Here is a 17915-nt window from a genome sequence, read left to right as displayed (position 1 = left end):
TTGTACATGTGAGTGTGAGTGAGTGAATGAGTGTGTGTGTGTGTGTGTGCATGTGTGTGTGTGTGCGTGTGTGTGTGTGTGTGTGTGTGTGTGTGTAAGAGAGAGAGAGAGAGAGAGAGAGAGAGAGAGAGAGAGAGAGAGAGAAAGAGCAAGAGAGAGACAGACAGACAGACAGAGACAGAGAGAGAAAGAGAGAGAGAAAAGGAGGGAGGGAAGAAAATAAATTGGGGGAGGAAGACAGAGACAGAGAGAGGAGAGAGAGAGGGAAAGAGAGAGGAGGAGAGGGAGAAAGAGGGAGAGAGGGAGGGAGGAAAAAAGAGGAGAGACAGAGAGAGACAGAGGGATGGAGGGAGGAAAAGAAAAGTGACTCAGAGAGAGTCAGTCAGACAGACAGACAGACAGACAGACAGACAGACAGACAGACCTTATGGTTTAGGAAAATCACTGACAGATGAGTAGAGGGGTGGATTTGAATGGGCAGACTTGAGGTAAAGAGACCAGATGGCTCTAACAGCAATATAATGCAAGACATTCTACTCCCAGGCACTGAAAGATGTTGTAGAGAAAGATTTGATAGAATCTGGTGCAGATTTAGGGAGAGGAAGGAGAAATAAAAGATGACAAATGATTGGGAAGATGGTGATACTATTGATGAAAATAAGAAAAAAACAGGAAAAAAGTCAGTTGAAAGAGAGAGATTAAGATCACAGATTTAGAAATGTTGAATTTGAGGTGCTTCTGGCATATGTAAATTAAGTCAAAAGATCTGAGTTCAATTTATAACTCTAATACTTAATACCTGTGTGATGCTGGACAAGTCACTTAAATTACCTGGCCTCAGTTTTCTTATCTATGTAGCTATGTAGCTATCTGTCTAGTTCCAAATGTACTATTTGCATCCAATGCTGGCTGTTGGGCTAGGCTTTAAAAAGCTCTAATTCTCCAGTTAGCAGGAAAGAAAAAGAGTTCTGGACTCAGCCAAAGGCAAAAGGCCATGGGCTTCACAATTATGTAGTCTGCAAATCTGACCCATGCCACATCTTAAACTCTATAGCTGGAAGAGGTCACTTAATCTAATTCTCTCATTTTGCACGTGAAGAAACTGAGGCCCAGAGAGCTCCTCAGATCATAGATCTAAAGCTAGGAGAGATATTAAAACCTATCTAATTAGGGCAGCAAGGTGGCTCAGTGGATTGAGAGCCAGACCAAGAGAGGGTAGGTTGTAGGGCCCTGGAAGACAAAGGTAAGAAGAAAATGTGGCATTATAGAAAGTGAATGAAAACATTTTATGAAAAGGATTTCCATATTCTCCTTAAGTGGAAAAGTTTTGAAAAGCTTAAATTTTTAATTTTCTTATTGATAAGAAAATTGAAAAAAAGGAAAATATTTAGATATTTTAGAGGGCTCATCTTTTCTACACATAGTGTGCAAATTAGTGTTTGAGAAATGCTTAGGAATAGAGGAGGTTAAGGGCAATGGCTATATTTTTCTGTAAGTGTATAGGAAGTCAATCCACCAGACAGGACATATTTATTAAATGTCAGTGCTGGGGACAGAAAGGCCAATAGATGATTCCTGCCATCAGGGATCTCAGGTTCCATTGGGAAAAACAAAATGTAATAAAGTATGGACATACAAGATAGATACAGAATAGAGGGAAGGCAGTCTCAGAAGGAAGGCACAGCCATGTTTTCAAGGGGGAAGGAAGGGTAGGAGAGACCTTTTATAGAATGTGAGATATGAACTAAATCTTGTAGGAAGCCAGTAGGTGATGATGGGGAAGGAGAGCATTCCAGGTATGGGGAATAGTTGGTGTGAATACAGAGTTGGTAGATGTGATTCTCTGATGCTATTGCCTCAAGTCCCTCATGGGTGTGCTTCCCTTCTTCCCTCTGGGTTCCTTACTCTTTCACATTATCAATTCAATTTGAAATGTCTAAGCTTAGGATAAGACAACTTGGGACTACCAATTATTAAGAATTTCCCTTCTTTAATTTTTTCCCTCCAAATTATTCTTAATTCATTATCTTTAATTTATGCTATCTATGTGGCAAAAGAAGCCATAGCAAAATCGATTACTTTGTTTTCACTTTGTGTATGTTAGTGCTTTTGTTCAATTTGCATTTCTATTATTGAATACTGCAGTAATTTCTAGGGTAGATTTTCTTTTCTTAAAAAACATAATTTTTTTCCAATTACATGTAAAAACATTTAAAAAACCCTTATATCCTGTCTTAGAATTGCTACTAAATATTGATTCTAAGGCAGAAGAGTGGTAAGGGCTAGGCAATGGGGTTAAGTAACTTGCCTGGTGTCACACAGCTAGGAAATGTTTGAGGCCAAATTTGAATCCAGATTCTCCTAGCTCCAGTTTTGGTTCTCAATCCACTGAGCTACTTTGCTGCCCCTAAAAACATTTTTTAATATTTGTTTTCTAAAATTTTGAGTTCCAAATTCTCTCTCCCTCTTTCTCCTACCTCTTCCCTTAAACAATAAGTAATTTGATCTAGCTTAGACTTGTGAGATCATACAAGACATATTTCCACGTTGGTCATGTTGTGGGAAAGACACATTAAAAAAACACCAACTAAAAATAAGGAGAAAAATAGTATTCTTCTATATGCGTTTAGACTGTATTCTAGGATAGATTTTCACAACAAAGTTAATCACACTGAAGATCCAATACTCCCAAACCCATTCATCGATTAGTGCCACCTAAGTTTCTTTTTCCTTTTTTCTTTTAATATGGTTATATAGGATCATAGTAACAGAGGTACACAAGCTCTTTTTTTTATTCATCATACTAAACCAGTTTCAACTTTCACTTCTTCCAGGTATCTTATTATAATTTTAACAAATGAGGATGTATTGGGAAAGGAAATTGAGACTGTGATTTTATTGGTGTAAGGAACCCCAAGCTGATGAAATTTTCTATTATTGCAGATTGGCATCATCTCTGAAACTTTTTGAAACTCTAAAATAGTAATGGCACACCTTTTAGAGACAGAGTACCAGATTCCACCCCCACCCCACCCCCTAGAACGAATTCCATTCCCACTCCCACTGACAAGCTGGGTACACCCTACCTCCTCTTACCCAACACAGGAGAGGGAGAAAACTCTCAAATTGGGCTGCTTGGTGGAGGGGTGAGTGAAGTGAGGAATGTTCTCAGCAAGTGTAGAGAGGGAGAGGGGAGTGGCCTGAGTGCTCTGCTCCCCTCCAGCTCTGCCATCTGTGAACCACCTACCTCACCCCCATGTACTCCCATTGGGCTGCTGGGCAGAGGAGGAGGGGAAGTGTGGTAGAGAGGGAGAGGGGAGCAGCTCTGCCCAAACCCCTCTGTCTTTCTAGTAATGAACTCTGGGGGTGGGGTTGGGGGTGGCTGCATGCCCACAGAGAGTGGTCTGCATGCCATCTTGGCACCCATGCCATAGGTTCATCATCACTGCTCTAAAATATCTTTGAAAATTAGCAGGAGAAGAGATAAGCCAAACATATGGCCTATAGGAGTGCTGCCAGAATGAGATTAAAATGTAATTAGAAAATATTTAACAAAATAAATTAAAATTTAATAGAACCCAGATAGCATAATGTTAAATTTTATGTTTTAAAACTAAATTCATATAAGGCCTACATGGATCCTTATGTATAGATTAGTGGCCCCCATTTATATTTGAGTTTGACAATACTGCTCTAGAAAACTTGAATTTAAATGACTTTCATGGGATTGCAAAGCTAATATGTTTTAAAGATAGGACTTGAACTCAGGTTTTTTTTGGTCCCAGGTCAATACTCTTCAATTCAACACACTGTCTCTGCAACTTGACTGAGAGAGGATAAACTATCCCATGTGTACCAAAAAAGACCACCTGTTAGTGACTTTCCTTATCTGTAACCTTGCTGACATAGACTGGTGTGCTGAGAGATGCCTGGGGAAAGTACCCAGGGCTTCCTTTGAAAATAAGCATAAACATTTTCCATTTAGTTCTTGCTGGTGAGAGGAGACTAAGGTGGTTATAAATACTGCCAAGTGGATGATCTTTCATTTTCTTACCCATATGTTTTATTCATTTGTTTAGCCTCAGCAAAAACCGTGCTCATAAAAGATGGGCTGGAAAGGAAGCTAAAAGATGAGCATGACCATAAACATATCAATGAAAATTTAGTTGAAAATGTAAAGTAAAGATTACAGGAAAGGACCTTCCATAGTAAAGCTCACTCTTGAAGAGGATGTTTGCATTGCAGACTTCTGTATTTATGTCCAGTGGATTGCTTTTTAACCTATATATAATCATTCTTCAATAAACTAATTTTCTATGAGGTTTGTACTTGGGGCCTTTTAGAGAAAAGAGCTACATGATCCAAACAAGCTCAGTTCAAATAGATACTTAGAAAGCAAAATCCTTACAACTGACAGAGAAGTAAGTAAAAAAATATTTTCCTGAGTTATGTGAAGACATCTCCTTTTCATTTTAAGACCCCATCTGCTTTTCTGATTGTTTGACAAACATGTTCTCTGATATGGACTGGGGTATCAGCAATGTGCTGGGAAATGTGATCAGGCAACTCTTTAAAAACAAAAAGCCATAACAAAAAACTACACCACACTTTTAAGCTTAATGTGCATTATTAACATTTTCTCCACCACTTTCTTAAGTCCAGAAGATCAACAAAACAATAAATCAAGCCTTGTTTTGCCAGTTTATGAGATGCAAATGTTCACCCTGAAAATTTAATAATTGGCTCCTGTGAACCAGTACTAGTTGGCTCAAGAATACCACTGGATGACAAACAAAACTGAATTTTACTATATTATAGATTCTGATTGAGGATAATCTTCTTGAGTCTTCGATTTTTGTAGGGGCTTGGAACTTGATGACTAAAGGTCGTTAGCACAGGCTCCTGAAGGTTTGTCCCAGCTGAGGCTGGGTGTCTATATGAAGTGAAATCTACTGTTCAGTTGTAATTAATTTACTGAACTAGACAACTCAATGGAAAAATCAAATGAGGTCAGTCACTCAAGGAACAAGAATAGATTGAATACTGACTATGTTCAAGGCACTGTGCTAACCCCTGGAGATAGAAGAAAGGAAAAACATGATCTCTGCTTACAAAGAGCTCATAATCTAAGAAGAGAGACAAATTGCAAATGAATGTATATATAAGATACATAGAGAGTAAATGGAAGACAATCTCAGAGTTAAGGTACTGTAGGCTTCAAATGAGGCTGAAAAAGGTTCTGCACAAGATGGGATTTGAGTTGATGCATGAAGAAAGCTAAAAAAGCCAAGAGGCTGAGGTAAGGAAAAGAGTATTTCAGGCATGAAGGATAGCTGGAGAAAATGCACAGTGATAGAATTTCTCATAAGAGAAATAGCAAGAAGGCCACTGTCAATGAATCATAGAGTAAAGAGAGGAAAGTGTAAAAAATGTTGGAAGTGTAGCAATTAATTAGTTTCTTCCATACAAATATTGAACCTGGTCAATTGCCTTGGTCCATGCAGATATCTCAAATCTACTGCATAAAATCTGAACACCAGAAAACTTTCCTTTGCTTGCTACAGAGAATGGGATAGTAAACTTTCATTCCTTGAGCTCCCCTAACCTTCAGTTGGTCTGATATCCATCTCAGATTGAAGTGATAGGAGCTACATTCTAAAGAAATCAATAAGCTGGAGAATGTCCAAAGGAGTGAATATAGGATGATTAATAGTCCATGAATTGACATAGTATTAGGATCATTTGAAAGAAATGGAGACTTTTAGCCTGGAGAAGAGAAATCCTAGGGGAAGTATGACAGGTGTCTTGAGGTCTTTGAAAATACTTTTATTTAGAAGAGGGAGTAAATAAAATAAAAGTAAATAAAACAAGTTTTATTTAATACAAGAAGGAAGAGCCTAGAAGTAGTATTGATCTGGACTCAGAGGATCAGGATTCAAATTAGAGCTCTGCTGTTTACTCTGCTGCTAGAAACTAAAGTAGCACCTTCTCTGAGGTTACTATCCCAATCCCCACATGCACTGGCAGGTTGGGTCCTCAGTGCATGGCTATTATATTTTTCCTCAGGGTTCTAGGTGAACCAGAGTATGTAAAGGCAGTTTTCTAATGCTAGAGCTCAGTAGCTCCCAGGAGTGTGCTTCCATCAACGATTATCAGTCGATAGCAATTAGTCAACTAGACTTAACTAGCTTTTAGAAATGATGTTTACTAAGCTAGGTGGCACTGCTATGGATAGAGTACTGGGCTAGGAATCAAGAATACTCATCTTTCCAAGTTCAAATCTGACCTTAAACACTTAACTAGCTTTGTGACCCTAGGGAATCATATTCTCTCTCTCTCTCAATCTCTCTCTCTCTCTCTCTCTCTCTCAATCTCTCTCTCTCTCTCTCTCTCTCTCTCTCTCTCTCTCTCTCTCTCTCTCTCTCTCTCTCTCTCTCTCTGTCTCTCTCTCTCCCTCTCCTCTCTCTCATATATATATATAAATCTATATGAGCTGTAATATGGAAATTATATATACTATATATTGCATATGCTATATATTATACTATATGCAATATAATGTATTATGAATACTATATATAATATATATACATAATACATATGTATTATATAGGATATATATCCTATTATATATAAATAGACAGCAAGGTAACATAGTAGCTAGAGTATCTGGAGTTAGGAAGACTTCTTCCTAAGTTTGAATCTGCCTCAGACACTTACTATTTGTATGAGCCTGGGTAAGTCACTTAATCCTCTTTGCTTCACTTTCCTCATTTGTAAAGTAAACTGGAGAAGGAAATGACAAGCCATTCCAGTATCTTTGCCAAGAAAACCCCAAATGGGGTCATGAAAAAACAACTGAAAACTCAGACACTTGCTAGTTGTGTGACTGCAGGTAATTTATTTAACTCCTCTCTGCCTTAGCTTCCTCTACTGTAAAATGGATATAATAGTACTGACCTCCCAGGGTTGTTGTGAAGATCAAATAAGACAATATTTGTGAAGTGTTTAGCATAGTGTCTCGCGCATCATATAAATGTTACAAATAAACATAAATGCTATAATTCTTATTATTTGCTTTTAAAGGACTGATCGAAAGATTGATTCAACTGTTTAGAACTTATTCAATGAAGATAGGTTCCCATCTGAAATCTGAGCTAAGCAAGTTGGGGTGATTGATTGATTCAATGGACCACCCTCATCTTTATATTTCTATGACTTTTGATGCATACTTTCATCTTGTGGAGGCTTAGTTTCCTCGTCTGTTAAATAGGAGATTTGATCTGGATTGCCTCAAACATCCCTTCCATCTCTAGATTTGTTATACCATATTGAAGATTTTTGAGATCCTTTTAATAAATCATTGAGATTATTGTAGCATAATGATGGAGAGCTATCCTGAGGTCAGGAAGTCTTAGGGTTCAAGTTCTGCTTGACCCATACCCTGGACAATTGAACTGCTTAGTCCTCTAGGAAACTCTAAGACTCTGTGTTGGAAAAAGGAGCTGGCCTATACCAGCAAAGGGATTTTACTCATCAGGGAGTTCCTTATACTAATGAAACCACAGGTCTGATCTCTGTCTCTATCTGAAGGAGAGCAGTTATACACTGCAGGTAGCGAGCTATGTTTTGTCTGATTAAGCTCCTATAATTGTGTTAGACACAAGGTGGCAGTCTAAGTCCTATCTACTTGCTTGAGCAACTGCACATGTTACCATTGAATATGTACCTTTTGTCTCTTCTTGCTGACTCCTGGATTTTTAAGTAAAAGTATAGGCATTACTTCCCAGTATAATTCATAATGATCGGAGGTCTCTCTCTCTCTCTCTCTCTCTCTCTTTCTGTCTCTCTCTCTCTCTCTCTCTCTTTTACTTCATCTCAATGGATACTAATCTTTCCTCCATCTTCAATGTGTCAGTATAGGTAGCCTTTGACACAGATTACAATTTTTCTATAAGTAAATAAATGATTTTGTAGAGTTTCTCTGGCCCAAAAATATATGATCCCATGATCGAACTAGGGATGAGCCTCTCTGAAATTAGCTAGGTTGGTGCTTGGCTGGCTTGGAATCTTCCCTTTTGGAGTAAGTAAGAACATGGGACCATTCAAATATGAAAATAAATTCCGGAACTTCAAATAAAACATATTAAAACATTCATTTATCACAAAGTTATGTGTAAGATCTTGCATATATTTGTAAAGTATTGTAACTTTTCTTTGAATCATGGGAGATGCTCAAGTTTATACATATTGATTAGGGGAAAAATGATCCACTTAATTGTCTGAAATTGTCTGGAAAATGAATTCCATTAGCATATTATTCCTTAACTGCTAGAACTTGAGACAAAATCACTGAATTGAAGAGGCAAATGTCTGGAGAAGTGTTTCACCAGATGAAAAATGTTTAACAAAATATTTTTTATGTTATTTATATAGAAAAAAGGGAAGAGACAGATTCAACTTTCAAAAATTATTTAAAACTTTTCTCTTAGAAGCAAAAAGTAAATTTAACAAAACAGGGACCGATTTTACTAAATTTTAGCCCTCCACACAGAGCCAACCCCATGGACAAGAGCAATTAATTTCTAGCTACGTAATGTTTCAGTGGCCCAGAAGAGCTCCTCTCACCCAACAAAATATTCCCACTGTCTGCCTATGCCTATGTTATGCAAATTTTTATTCCCTTAGGGTTATAGTTATTAAACATTTACCAGCACACTTCTGCTCTGAATCACAACTCCTATATGTGTGACCTTTGGCAAATCACTTAACTTCTCTTCTTTTAAAATGAAAGGTTTGGTTAGATACTCTCCAAAAACCCTCCAGGCTCAAATTCCTATTATCTTTTTGTGGGCATTTTCTTCGATCAAACCAGCAACAAAGGTTAATAAAACCGATAACTATTGGGATGACAGACTGGATAATTAAACATAATACTATGATAGCATTATATAAGGTAGATGGCCTTCATAGAACACAGCTATAATCTCAGCCACTGTGGAAACTGAAGGTAGCAGATTGCTTGAGTTTGAGAATTTCTAGCTACAATGGTCTAAATCAATTAGGTGTCTATATTAGGTCCAGAGCCAATATGGTTAGGCCTTGGTAATAGGGGATCAATAGGCTGCCTAAGGAGAGAGGCAGTTTGGCCCAGTTGGAAATGGAACAGGTCAAAGTTCCCATTAGTGGAATTGAAATGAAACAGAAAAATTCAGTTTGAAAGAAAAATTGATAGACAGATTAAACTGAAAGAAAGAAGTAAGGAAGGAAAAGAAAGAAAAGGAAAAAGGAGAAGAAAAGTGGGAAGGGAGGAAGGAAAGAAGAGGAGGAATAAAAGGGAGGAAGGGAAGAAAGGNCTCTCTCTCTCTCTCTCTCTCTCTCTCTCTCTCTCTCTCTCTGTCTCTCTCTCTCCCTCTCCTCTCTCTCATATATATATATAAATCTATATGAGCTGTAATATGGAAATTATATATACTATATATTGCATATGCTATATATTATACTATATGCAATATAATGTATTATGAATACTATATATAATATATATACATAATACATATGTATTATATAGGATATATATCCTATTATATATAAATAGACAGCAAGGTAACATAGTAGCTAGAGTATCTGGAGTTAGGAAGACTTCTTCCTAAGTTTGAATCTGCCTCAGACACTTACTATTTGTATGAGCCTGGGTAAGTCACTTAATCCTCTTTGCTTCACTTTCCTCATTTGTAAAGTAAACTGGAGAAGGAAATGACAAGCCATTCCAGTATCTTTGCCAAGAAAACCCCAAATGGGGTCATGAAAAAACAACTGAAAACTCAGACACTTGCTAGTTGTGTGACTGCAGGTAATTTATTTAACTCCTCTCTGCCTTAGCTTCCTCTACTGTAAAATGGATATAATAGTACTGACCTCCCAGGGTTGTTGTGAAGATCAAATAAGACAATATTTGTGAAGTGTTTAGCATAGTGTCTCGCGCATCATATAAATGTTACAAATAAACATAAATGCTATAATTCTTATTATTTGCTTTTAAAGGACTGATCGAAAGATTGATTCAACTGTTTAGAACTTATTCAATGAAGATAGGTTCCCATCTGAAATCTGAGCTAAGCAAGTTGGGGTGATTGATTGATTCAATGGACCACCCTCATCTTTATATTTCTATGACTTTTGATGCATACTTTCATCTTGTGGAGGCTTAGTTTCCTCGTCTGTTAAATAGGAGATTTGATCTGGATTGCCTCAAACATCCCTTCCATCTCTAGATTTGTTATACCATATTGAAGATTTTTGAGATCCTTTTAATAAATCATTGAGATTATTGTAGCATAATGATGGAGAGCTATCCTGAGGTCAGGAAGTCTTAGGGTTCAAGTTCTGCTTGACCCATACCCTGGACAATTGAACTGCTTAGTCCTCTAGGAAACTCTAAGACTCTGTGTTGGAAAAAGGAGCTGGCCTATACCAGCAAAGGGATTTTACTCATCAGGGAGTTCCTTATACTAATGAAACCACAGGTCTGATCTCTGTCTCTATCTGAAGGAGAGCAGTTATACACTGCAGGTAGCGAGCTATGTTTTGTCTGATTAAGCTCCTATAATTGTGTTAGACACAAGGTGGCAGTCTAAGTCCTATCTACTTGCTTGAGCAACTGCACATGTTACCATTGAATATGTACCTTTTGTCTCTTCTTGCTGACTCCTGGATTTTTAAGTAAAAGTATAGGCATTACTTCCCAGTATAATTCATAATGATCGGAGGTCTCTCTCTCTCTCTCTCTCTCTCTCTTTCTGTCTCTCTCTCTCTCTCTCTCTCTTTTACTTCATCTCAATGGATACTAATCTTTCCTCCATCTTCAATGTGTCAGTATAGGTAGCCTTTGACACAGATTACAATTTTTCTATAAGTAAATAAATGATTTTGTAGAGTTTCTCTGGCCCAAAAATATATGATCCCATGATCGAACTAGGGATGAGCCTCTCTGAAATTAGCTAGGTTGGTGCTTGGCTGGCTTGGAATCTTCCCTTTTGGAGTAAGTAAGAACATGGGACCATTCAAATATGAAAATAAATTCCGGAACTTCAAATAAAACATATTAAAACATTCATTTATCACAAAGTTATGTGTAAGATCTTGCATATATTTGTAAAGTATTGTAACTTTTCTTTGAATCATGGGAGATGCTCAAGTTTATACATATTGATTAGGGGAAAAATGATCCACTTAATTGTCTGAAATTGTCTGGAAAATGAATTCCATTAGCATATTATTCCTTAACTGCTAGAACTTGAGACAAAATCACTGAATTGAAGAGGCAAATGTCTGGAGAAGTGTTTCACCAGATGAAAAATGTTTAACAAAATATTTTTTATGTTATTTATATAGAAAAAAGGGAAGAGACAGATTCAACTTTCAAAAATTATTTAAAACTTTTCTCTTAGAAGCAAAAAGTAAATTTAACAAAACAGGGACCGATTTTACTAAATTTTAGCCCTCCACACAGAGCCAACCCCATGGACAAGAGCAATTAATTTCTAGCTACGTAATGTTTCAGTGGCCCAGAAGAGCTCCTCTCACCCAACAAAATATTCCCACTGTCTGCCTATGCCTATGTTATGCAAATTTTTATTCCCTTAGGGTTATAGTTATTAAACATTTACCAGCACACTTCTGCTCTGAATCACAACTCCTATATGTGTGACCTTTGGCAAATCACTTAACTTCTCTTCTTTTAAAATGAAAGGTTTGGTTAGATACTCTCCAAAAACCCTCCAGGCTCAAATTCCTATTATCTTTTTGTGGGCATTTTCTTCGATCAAACCAGCAACAAAGGTTAATAAAACCGATAACTATTGGGATGACAGACTGGATAATTAAACATAATACTATGATAGCATTATATAAGGTAGATGGCCTTCATAGAACACAGCTATAATCTCAGCCACTGTGGAAACTGAAGGTAGCAGATTGCTTGAGTTTGAGAATTTCTAGCTACAATGGTCTAAATCAATTAGGTGTCTATATTAGGTCCAGAGCCAATATGGTTAGGCCTTGGTAATAGGGGATCAATAGGCTGCCTAAGGAGAGAGGCAGTTTGGCCCAGTTGGAAATGGAACAGGTCAAAGTTCCCATTAGTGGAATTGAAATGAAACAGAAAAATTCAGTTTGAAAGAAAAATTGATAGACAGATTAAACTGAAAGAAAGAAGTAAGGAAGGAAAAGAAAGAAAAGGAAAAAGGAGAAGAAAAGTGGGAAGGGAGGAAGGAAAGAAGAGGAGGAATAAAAGGGAGGAAGGGAAGAAAGGAAGGAAGGAAAAGAGGGAGAGAGGAAGAAAGGAAATAAGGGAGGAAGACAGAAAGGAAGGAGGGAAGGGAGGAAGAGAGGAAAGAAAGAAACACTAGATAAGACAATATTACTGATTTTGATCTTCATATGCCTATGTGCCTTAATATTAGCAGCCAGAGAAAATGAAATAAAAGATGATTGGTAATTCTGCAGGTTTGAAGCAGGCAAGGTGAACTACCTGTCCAGATACCTTGTCATCAGCAACTACAAACTCTCTCTAGTCAGTAAACACACATGGCTGTGGTAGAGGAAATGACTTATAGGCTTTTGGTGGCAGTAGTATGAAATATGAAGGATTATCTTCTTGTACCTATGCTCTTTATTACCTATTCAGAAAAATGAATCACAGAAGCTAGTATTTCTTTTACTTTCCATTTTTCTGTCGTGTAACATACCAAGATCTGTTATACAGGAGATACAGAGATTGCACAGTCCCTTTTATCCTTTTAGACTCCTGAAAGCCATTTAAAAATTAAAGAAATAGGTACAAAGAATAAAGAGCCTTGTTTCAGGTTGGAAAGCAGTGTAATAGTACAGATGTAATTTGTCCAGGCCCAAGGCTCTAAATTTACATAGTTTGGGCTCAAAATTGAGAGAGACTCATATGAATCATAAAATGTGTCTCCTGGAAACATTAGAATTTAGTCACTTTCAAGGTTTTAGAACTAAAAGGAAAAAGTTTTTAATTCCCATAAAAATGTCAAATATTGGACAGGTTTTATTTGATCTAAAAAAACCACAGAATTAATCTGAGCACATAAATAATCAAGCCAACATTCCATCACTTTTTGGTTAACTACAGTGACAGAATCACAATATCTCAGAATTGGAAGGGAACTCAGAGGCAAATTAGTTTAAACTATATCTGAATAAGAATCTGTTCTACACAAGGAACTAAAAACAAAGGAAATTCTCATTGATTGGAGAATGGCTAAGGCAACTGTGGTACATGTATATAATAGAATATTATTGTACCATGAGAAACAATGAAGATGAGAAATTCAGAGAAGATTGGGAAGACAAGTTAAATGACCCAAAATGAAAAAAAAAAGAAACCAGGAAACCAACATACCCAATGACTACAATAATGTAAAGAAAATTAAACTTCACACTTGTGTAATTATAATGGTCTTGGAGAAGAACTAAGAAAATTTACCATCCTTCCCTCTCTGTGGACATGGTGGATTTAACATATTCTGTAAGACATAATTGGTATCTTCATTGACTTTGCTGTAAAGCTTTTTATCATTTTATTTTAATCTTTGGTAAAAGGAATAGCTTGCTAGGTAGAGGATGGGGTGACACTTACTTAGAGTTAAAGGTGATGTGAAAACAAAAAGATGTTAGTGGAAAATATTTTGAAGAATTCTCCCAGCAACATTCCCAACAAATGGCCATTCACCATTTGTTTTGACTTTCAGTGACAGAGAATCTATTACCTCTTATGGCACAGTGGATAGAACACTAAACCTGGAATCAAGAAGACAAGTTCAGGTTATCTTACTACCTACATGACCCTAAGCTAGTCACTTAATCTTTATTCCCCACGGTTTTCATATTTGTGAAATGGAGATACTAATAGGATCTACCTCACAAGGTTGTTATGAAGATCAAATGAGATAATTGTAAAGCCCTTAGCATAGTACCTGTAACATAATATAAATGTTAGTAATAATAATATTATATAAATGTTAGTAATAATAATAATAATAAAGTCTTTGGAGACTTCTAATTGTCAATTTCTTTACAATATCTAGTCTAAATATGATATTTACAATATCTAGTCTAAATATGGTTCCTTAGTCTAAATATGGTGCCATAGATTTGTCCCATGGAATCTGGCAGAAAAGGCTCAAGATTCTTCCAGATAACAGTCCTTTAAGTACTTAAAGATGGCTTTTATGTCTAAATCTACAGAAAATATATCTATTTCTTTAAGTGCGATTTTCATAGCTTGAGATTTCAGACTTTAAAAAACTTATAGTCACTCTTCTTTTGATGTCCTCCAGCTCATCAAATTATTTATGACATAAAGTGCCACTTGTGTTCTGACCAGGGCCGAGTGTAGTGGGACCATCACCTCCACAGTCCTGGACACTATGATTTTCCAGCTGGAAGGTTTGATGGCATTCACTTTCTAGGCTGGTATATCACATTCGAATCATATGGAGCTTTACCTATTTCAGAAAAAACTTTACAAATGTGTCTCTTCCATCTTAGAGTTATGAATATGATTTTATGAACCCAGGTGTAACACTTTATATTTATTGCTATTAAATTTTATCTTATTGTGGTTTGGTTCAAGAATCTAGCATGCCAAGAACTTTTGAATCCTAACTCTGCAATCCAGATTCTTTGCCTTCCAACTTTGTGTCATCTGCAAATTTTATAAGCATTCTATTTACATCTTTATCCAAGTCAATGACAAAATATTAAACCATACAGAACCAACACAAATGCCTTGGAAATTTCACTGGGGACCTCAGAGGACTCTCCAAGTTAACATTGAGCCATTAATGAAGAATCTTTGCATAATATCCATTCAACTATGTATTTCCAAATCTCCCACATAATATTATCATCTACCCTGAACTTTTCTATTGTATCAACAGATAAAGCAAGAGGGACTGTATTTCACTGAAATCCCAATTTAATAATGCTGTCAAAACTTGCATGAACTGATGCAAAGTGAAGTAAGCAGAATAGAAACATACTGTACACACTAGCAGCAAAATTTTTTGATGAATAACTAAGAATCACCTAGTTATTCTCAGCAATATAGTGATCCAAGACAATCCCAAAGACTCATGATGAAAAATGCCATTCTCCTCCAGAAAAAGAACTACTGAAGTCTGATTATAGTCCAAAACATACTATATTTCATTTCCTTTCTCCTCCTCCTCCTCCTTCTCCTTTTTCTTCTTCGAGATGTCTTTTACAAAATCACTAATTATGGAAAAATATTTTACATTTTTATACATGTAAAATCTATATCATATTGATTATCATTTCAGGGAGGGAGGAGAAGAGGGACTAAGGAGCAGAGAGTAGGAGGAAGGGAGAGAAATTGGAAATAAAAATTTAAAAATAAGAATGTTAAAATTATTTTACATGTAATTGGAAAAATAAAATATTTTAAAATTTTAAAATAATGCTATTAAAAAAGGAAATAAAGTTGTCCTGCTTTGTTTTTTTCTTGACAAAATCATGTTTATTCTTTGAGATAGCCCATCCCAGTGACACAGTTTCCAATAATTCCTTTAGTAGCCTCAATTATTTAGTAGCCACTGTAGCCTCAATTATTTCTTTTGAGAATCAACTTTAAGAATAGACTATTTTTTTCTAGTGTTATATTTTTTGTTTCATCTCCTGACTTTTTGTTTTTGTTTTCTTACAGAAACCATCCCGAATGAATACTACGTGTAATAATGAGGAATAACTGAAACAGCTTAAAAACTGAACAGAAATATGATATGAAAAAGATGCCTTGCCTTTGTCTTCTGAGAATCATCTAAACTCAAATCAACCGTAATCACTATAGTTCCCAGGAGTGACTTGACTGACAGACATAGAATATTAAAAACCCAGGAGATATAACAACTTTGACCATATGACTTTAAAGAGAAACCTGAGGCCAGAAATTATTACTTTCTAACTTAATAATTTAATTGTAATTTAGGGTCTAATTTATGAAATTTGCACATACATATCTTCCCTTGGATATTTTATTTATACTACTATGGGTATAATTTAAAAGTAATTGTTACCCAATTTTTTAGAACTTCATAAAATCAACCTGAAATGGAACATAATCAGGCACAAACCCCTCAAAACTCTTCATTCTAAATTTCGTAATCTTCAAAAAATTCCTTTTGCCGTGTCTCCAGTTTTCTTTTTACTTTGGTAAATTGGAGAAATGAATTCTATAACTTTCATTAATACATGGCTATGTGTGGAAGAGATTTGAAATTTTCAGCAACTCTATTTTCAAGCTTCCAAAAAGTAGAAATGGAATTGGTTTCAAGTCATCTTTCTTTAATGACACAATAAATTAAGTCTGAGGATTATTAGATAGAACTTTTCTAGGTCATAGGCATTTTCCAGGCTTAAGACCCAGGATATGACCCATTGCAACTGACCAACCTGGCTACAATTTAGTCTCTTCTCTACTAATTATCTTTATTATATTAAAGCCATGAAACTAGATATACTCTTCAGATGATCATGTTTCAAGTCCAGTAGAAAAATCTATTCGGTTACCAGTAAGACCTGATTAAAAAAAGTCTTTGTAGTTATCACCAAAGCTAGTTTCTAATTGTAAGTCACGCTGATCCTCATTTATAATTTATTACATTTGTGTAGCACTTTAAAATATTTTACACCAGTGATTTCAGATGATATTTTTAACAACTACATGAGACAGATATTTTTATCCCCATGTTATAAATGGGCCAGCTGAGGCACAGAGAATTTAGTAAGGAGTAATGAGAAAAGCATTGGTTTTATAATTAGAAGGATTGGGTTCAAAGTCCAGATCTGATCTTTTCTAGCTTCGTGCCTTGCCACTTAATTTTCTGACCCTCAGTTTCCTCCTCTTTAAAATGGGGGCAATAGCAATTGCACTACTTTTTGTTTGCTATGACAATAATGCTTTGTTAACCTTAAAGCACTATATAAGTGATAGTTATAATTGTTATTACTGTTAAGTTACATACTTAATCTCATACAACTATTTTGTGGAAGATCCACAATTATAATTAAGGCTTTCTGACACCATCCTCTTCTCATAATACTATATAATAACTGCTTGACCATCAACCTCCTATATCATAGTTATGTATTGTTTATGTAATAATTCATAAATTCATCAAAAAAGAGGGTTAAATATACTTCAAAACATGTCTCCTTAATAAAAATATCCTTCTAATCTAAATGTATTTCATTTTTGTACTCATAATGTAATTATTTTGTGCCTCTCTCTCTCCTTCTCTTCCTTCCTTCCTTCCCTCCTCCCTCCCTCCTTCTCTCCCTCCCTCTCTCCCTTCCTTTCTTCCTTCCTTCCTTGCTTCCTTCATTCCTTCTTTCATTCGTTCATTCATTAGTTTGTTTGTTCCTTCATTCCTTTGTTCTTTTGTTCCTTCCCTCCATGAAAATGGAGGCAAGGGATGGAATTCTTGCAGGGGGCACAGAATCTTGGAAGAAGGGGAGACCAAACGCCAGTTGGAAGAGCAGAGACTTCTGGGAAGTTTGGACCTAAGAAAGAGTCTTTGGGGTAAGGAGCTCGTGAAGGGGAGACCTAGAGAATGAGCTCTGTGCCACCTGAAGACATCTTTGAGGTTCCTGACCTATAAAGAAGACCTGCTACCTTAGATTCAATAACATCTTGATATCTCCTGGTCACAAGAAGTGCCTTTCAGTGTTTTGAGATATTGGACTCCTTGGGGAACAGTTCTCTGAACCCCTCATTCCTTGGATCTTGCCATATAGTGTCCCACATCCACATAATAGACTAAATAGATATATAAACAATAGGATTAGTAGGGAAGGGCAGGTGAAGCTCT

General features: G+C 36.2%; 1 protein-coding gene across 1 annotated transcript in view; it reads left to right on the top strand.

Moving 5' to 3' along the window:
* Window positions 1-15780, top strand: part of THEMIS (thymocyte selection associated) — a 233740-nt gene extending 217960 nt beyond the window's left edge. The window contains exon 6 of the mRNA XM_044675428.1: window positions 15752-15780. Coding sequence (XP_044531363.1) covers window positions 15752-15780 — 29 coding nt within the window. The remainder of the gene's footprint in view (window positions 1-15751) is intronic.
* The last annotated feature ends 2135 nt before the right edge of the window (window positions 15781-17915 follow it).

Source organism: Gracilinanus agilis, chromosome 4, assembly GCF_016433145.1.
Source record: "Gracilinanus agilis isolate LMUSP501 chromosome 4, AgileGrace, whole genome shotgun sequence".
In the NCBI taxonomy this organism is placed as follows: domain Eukaryota; kingdom Metazoa; phylum Chordata; class Mammalia; order Didelphimorphia; family Didelphidae; genus Gracilinanus; species Gracilinanus agilis.
The sequence above is the reverse complement of the archived record's forward strand: the minus strand, read 5'-3'. Positions and strand labels throughout refer to the sequence as shown.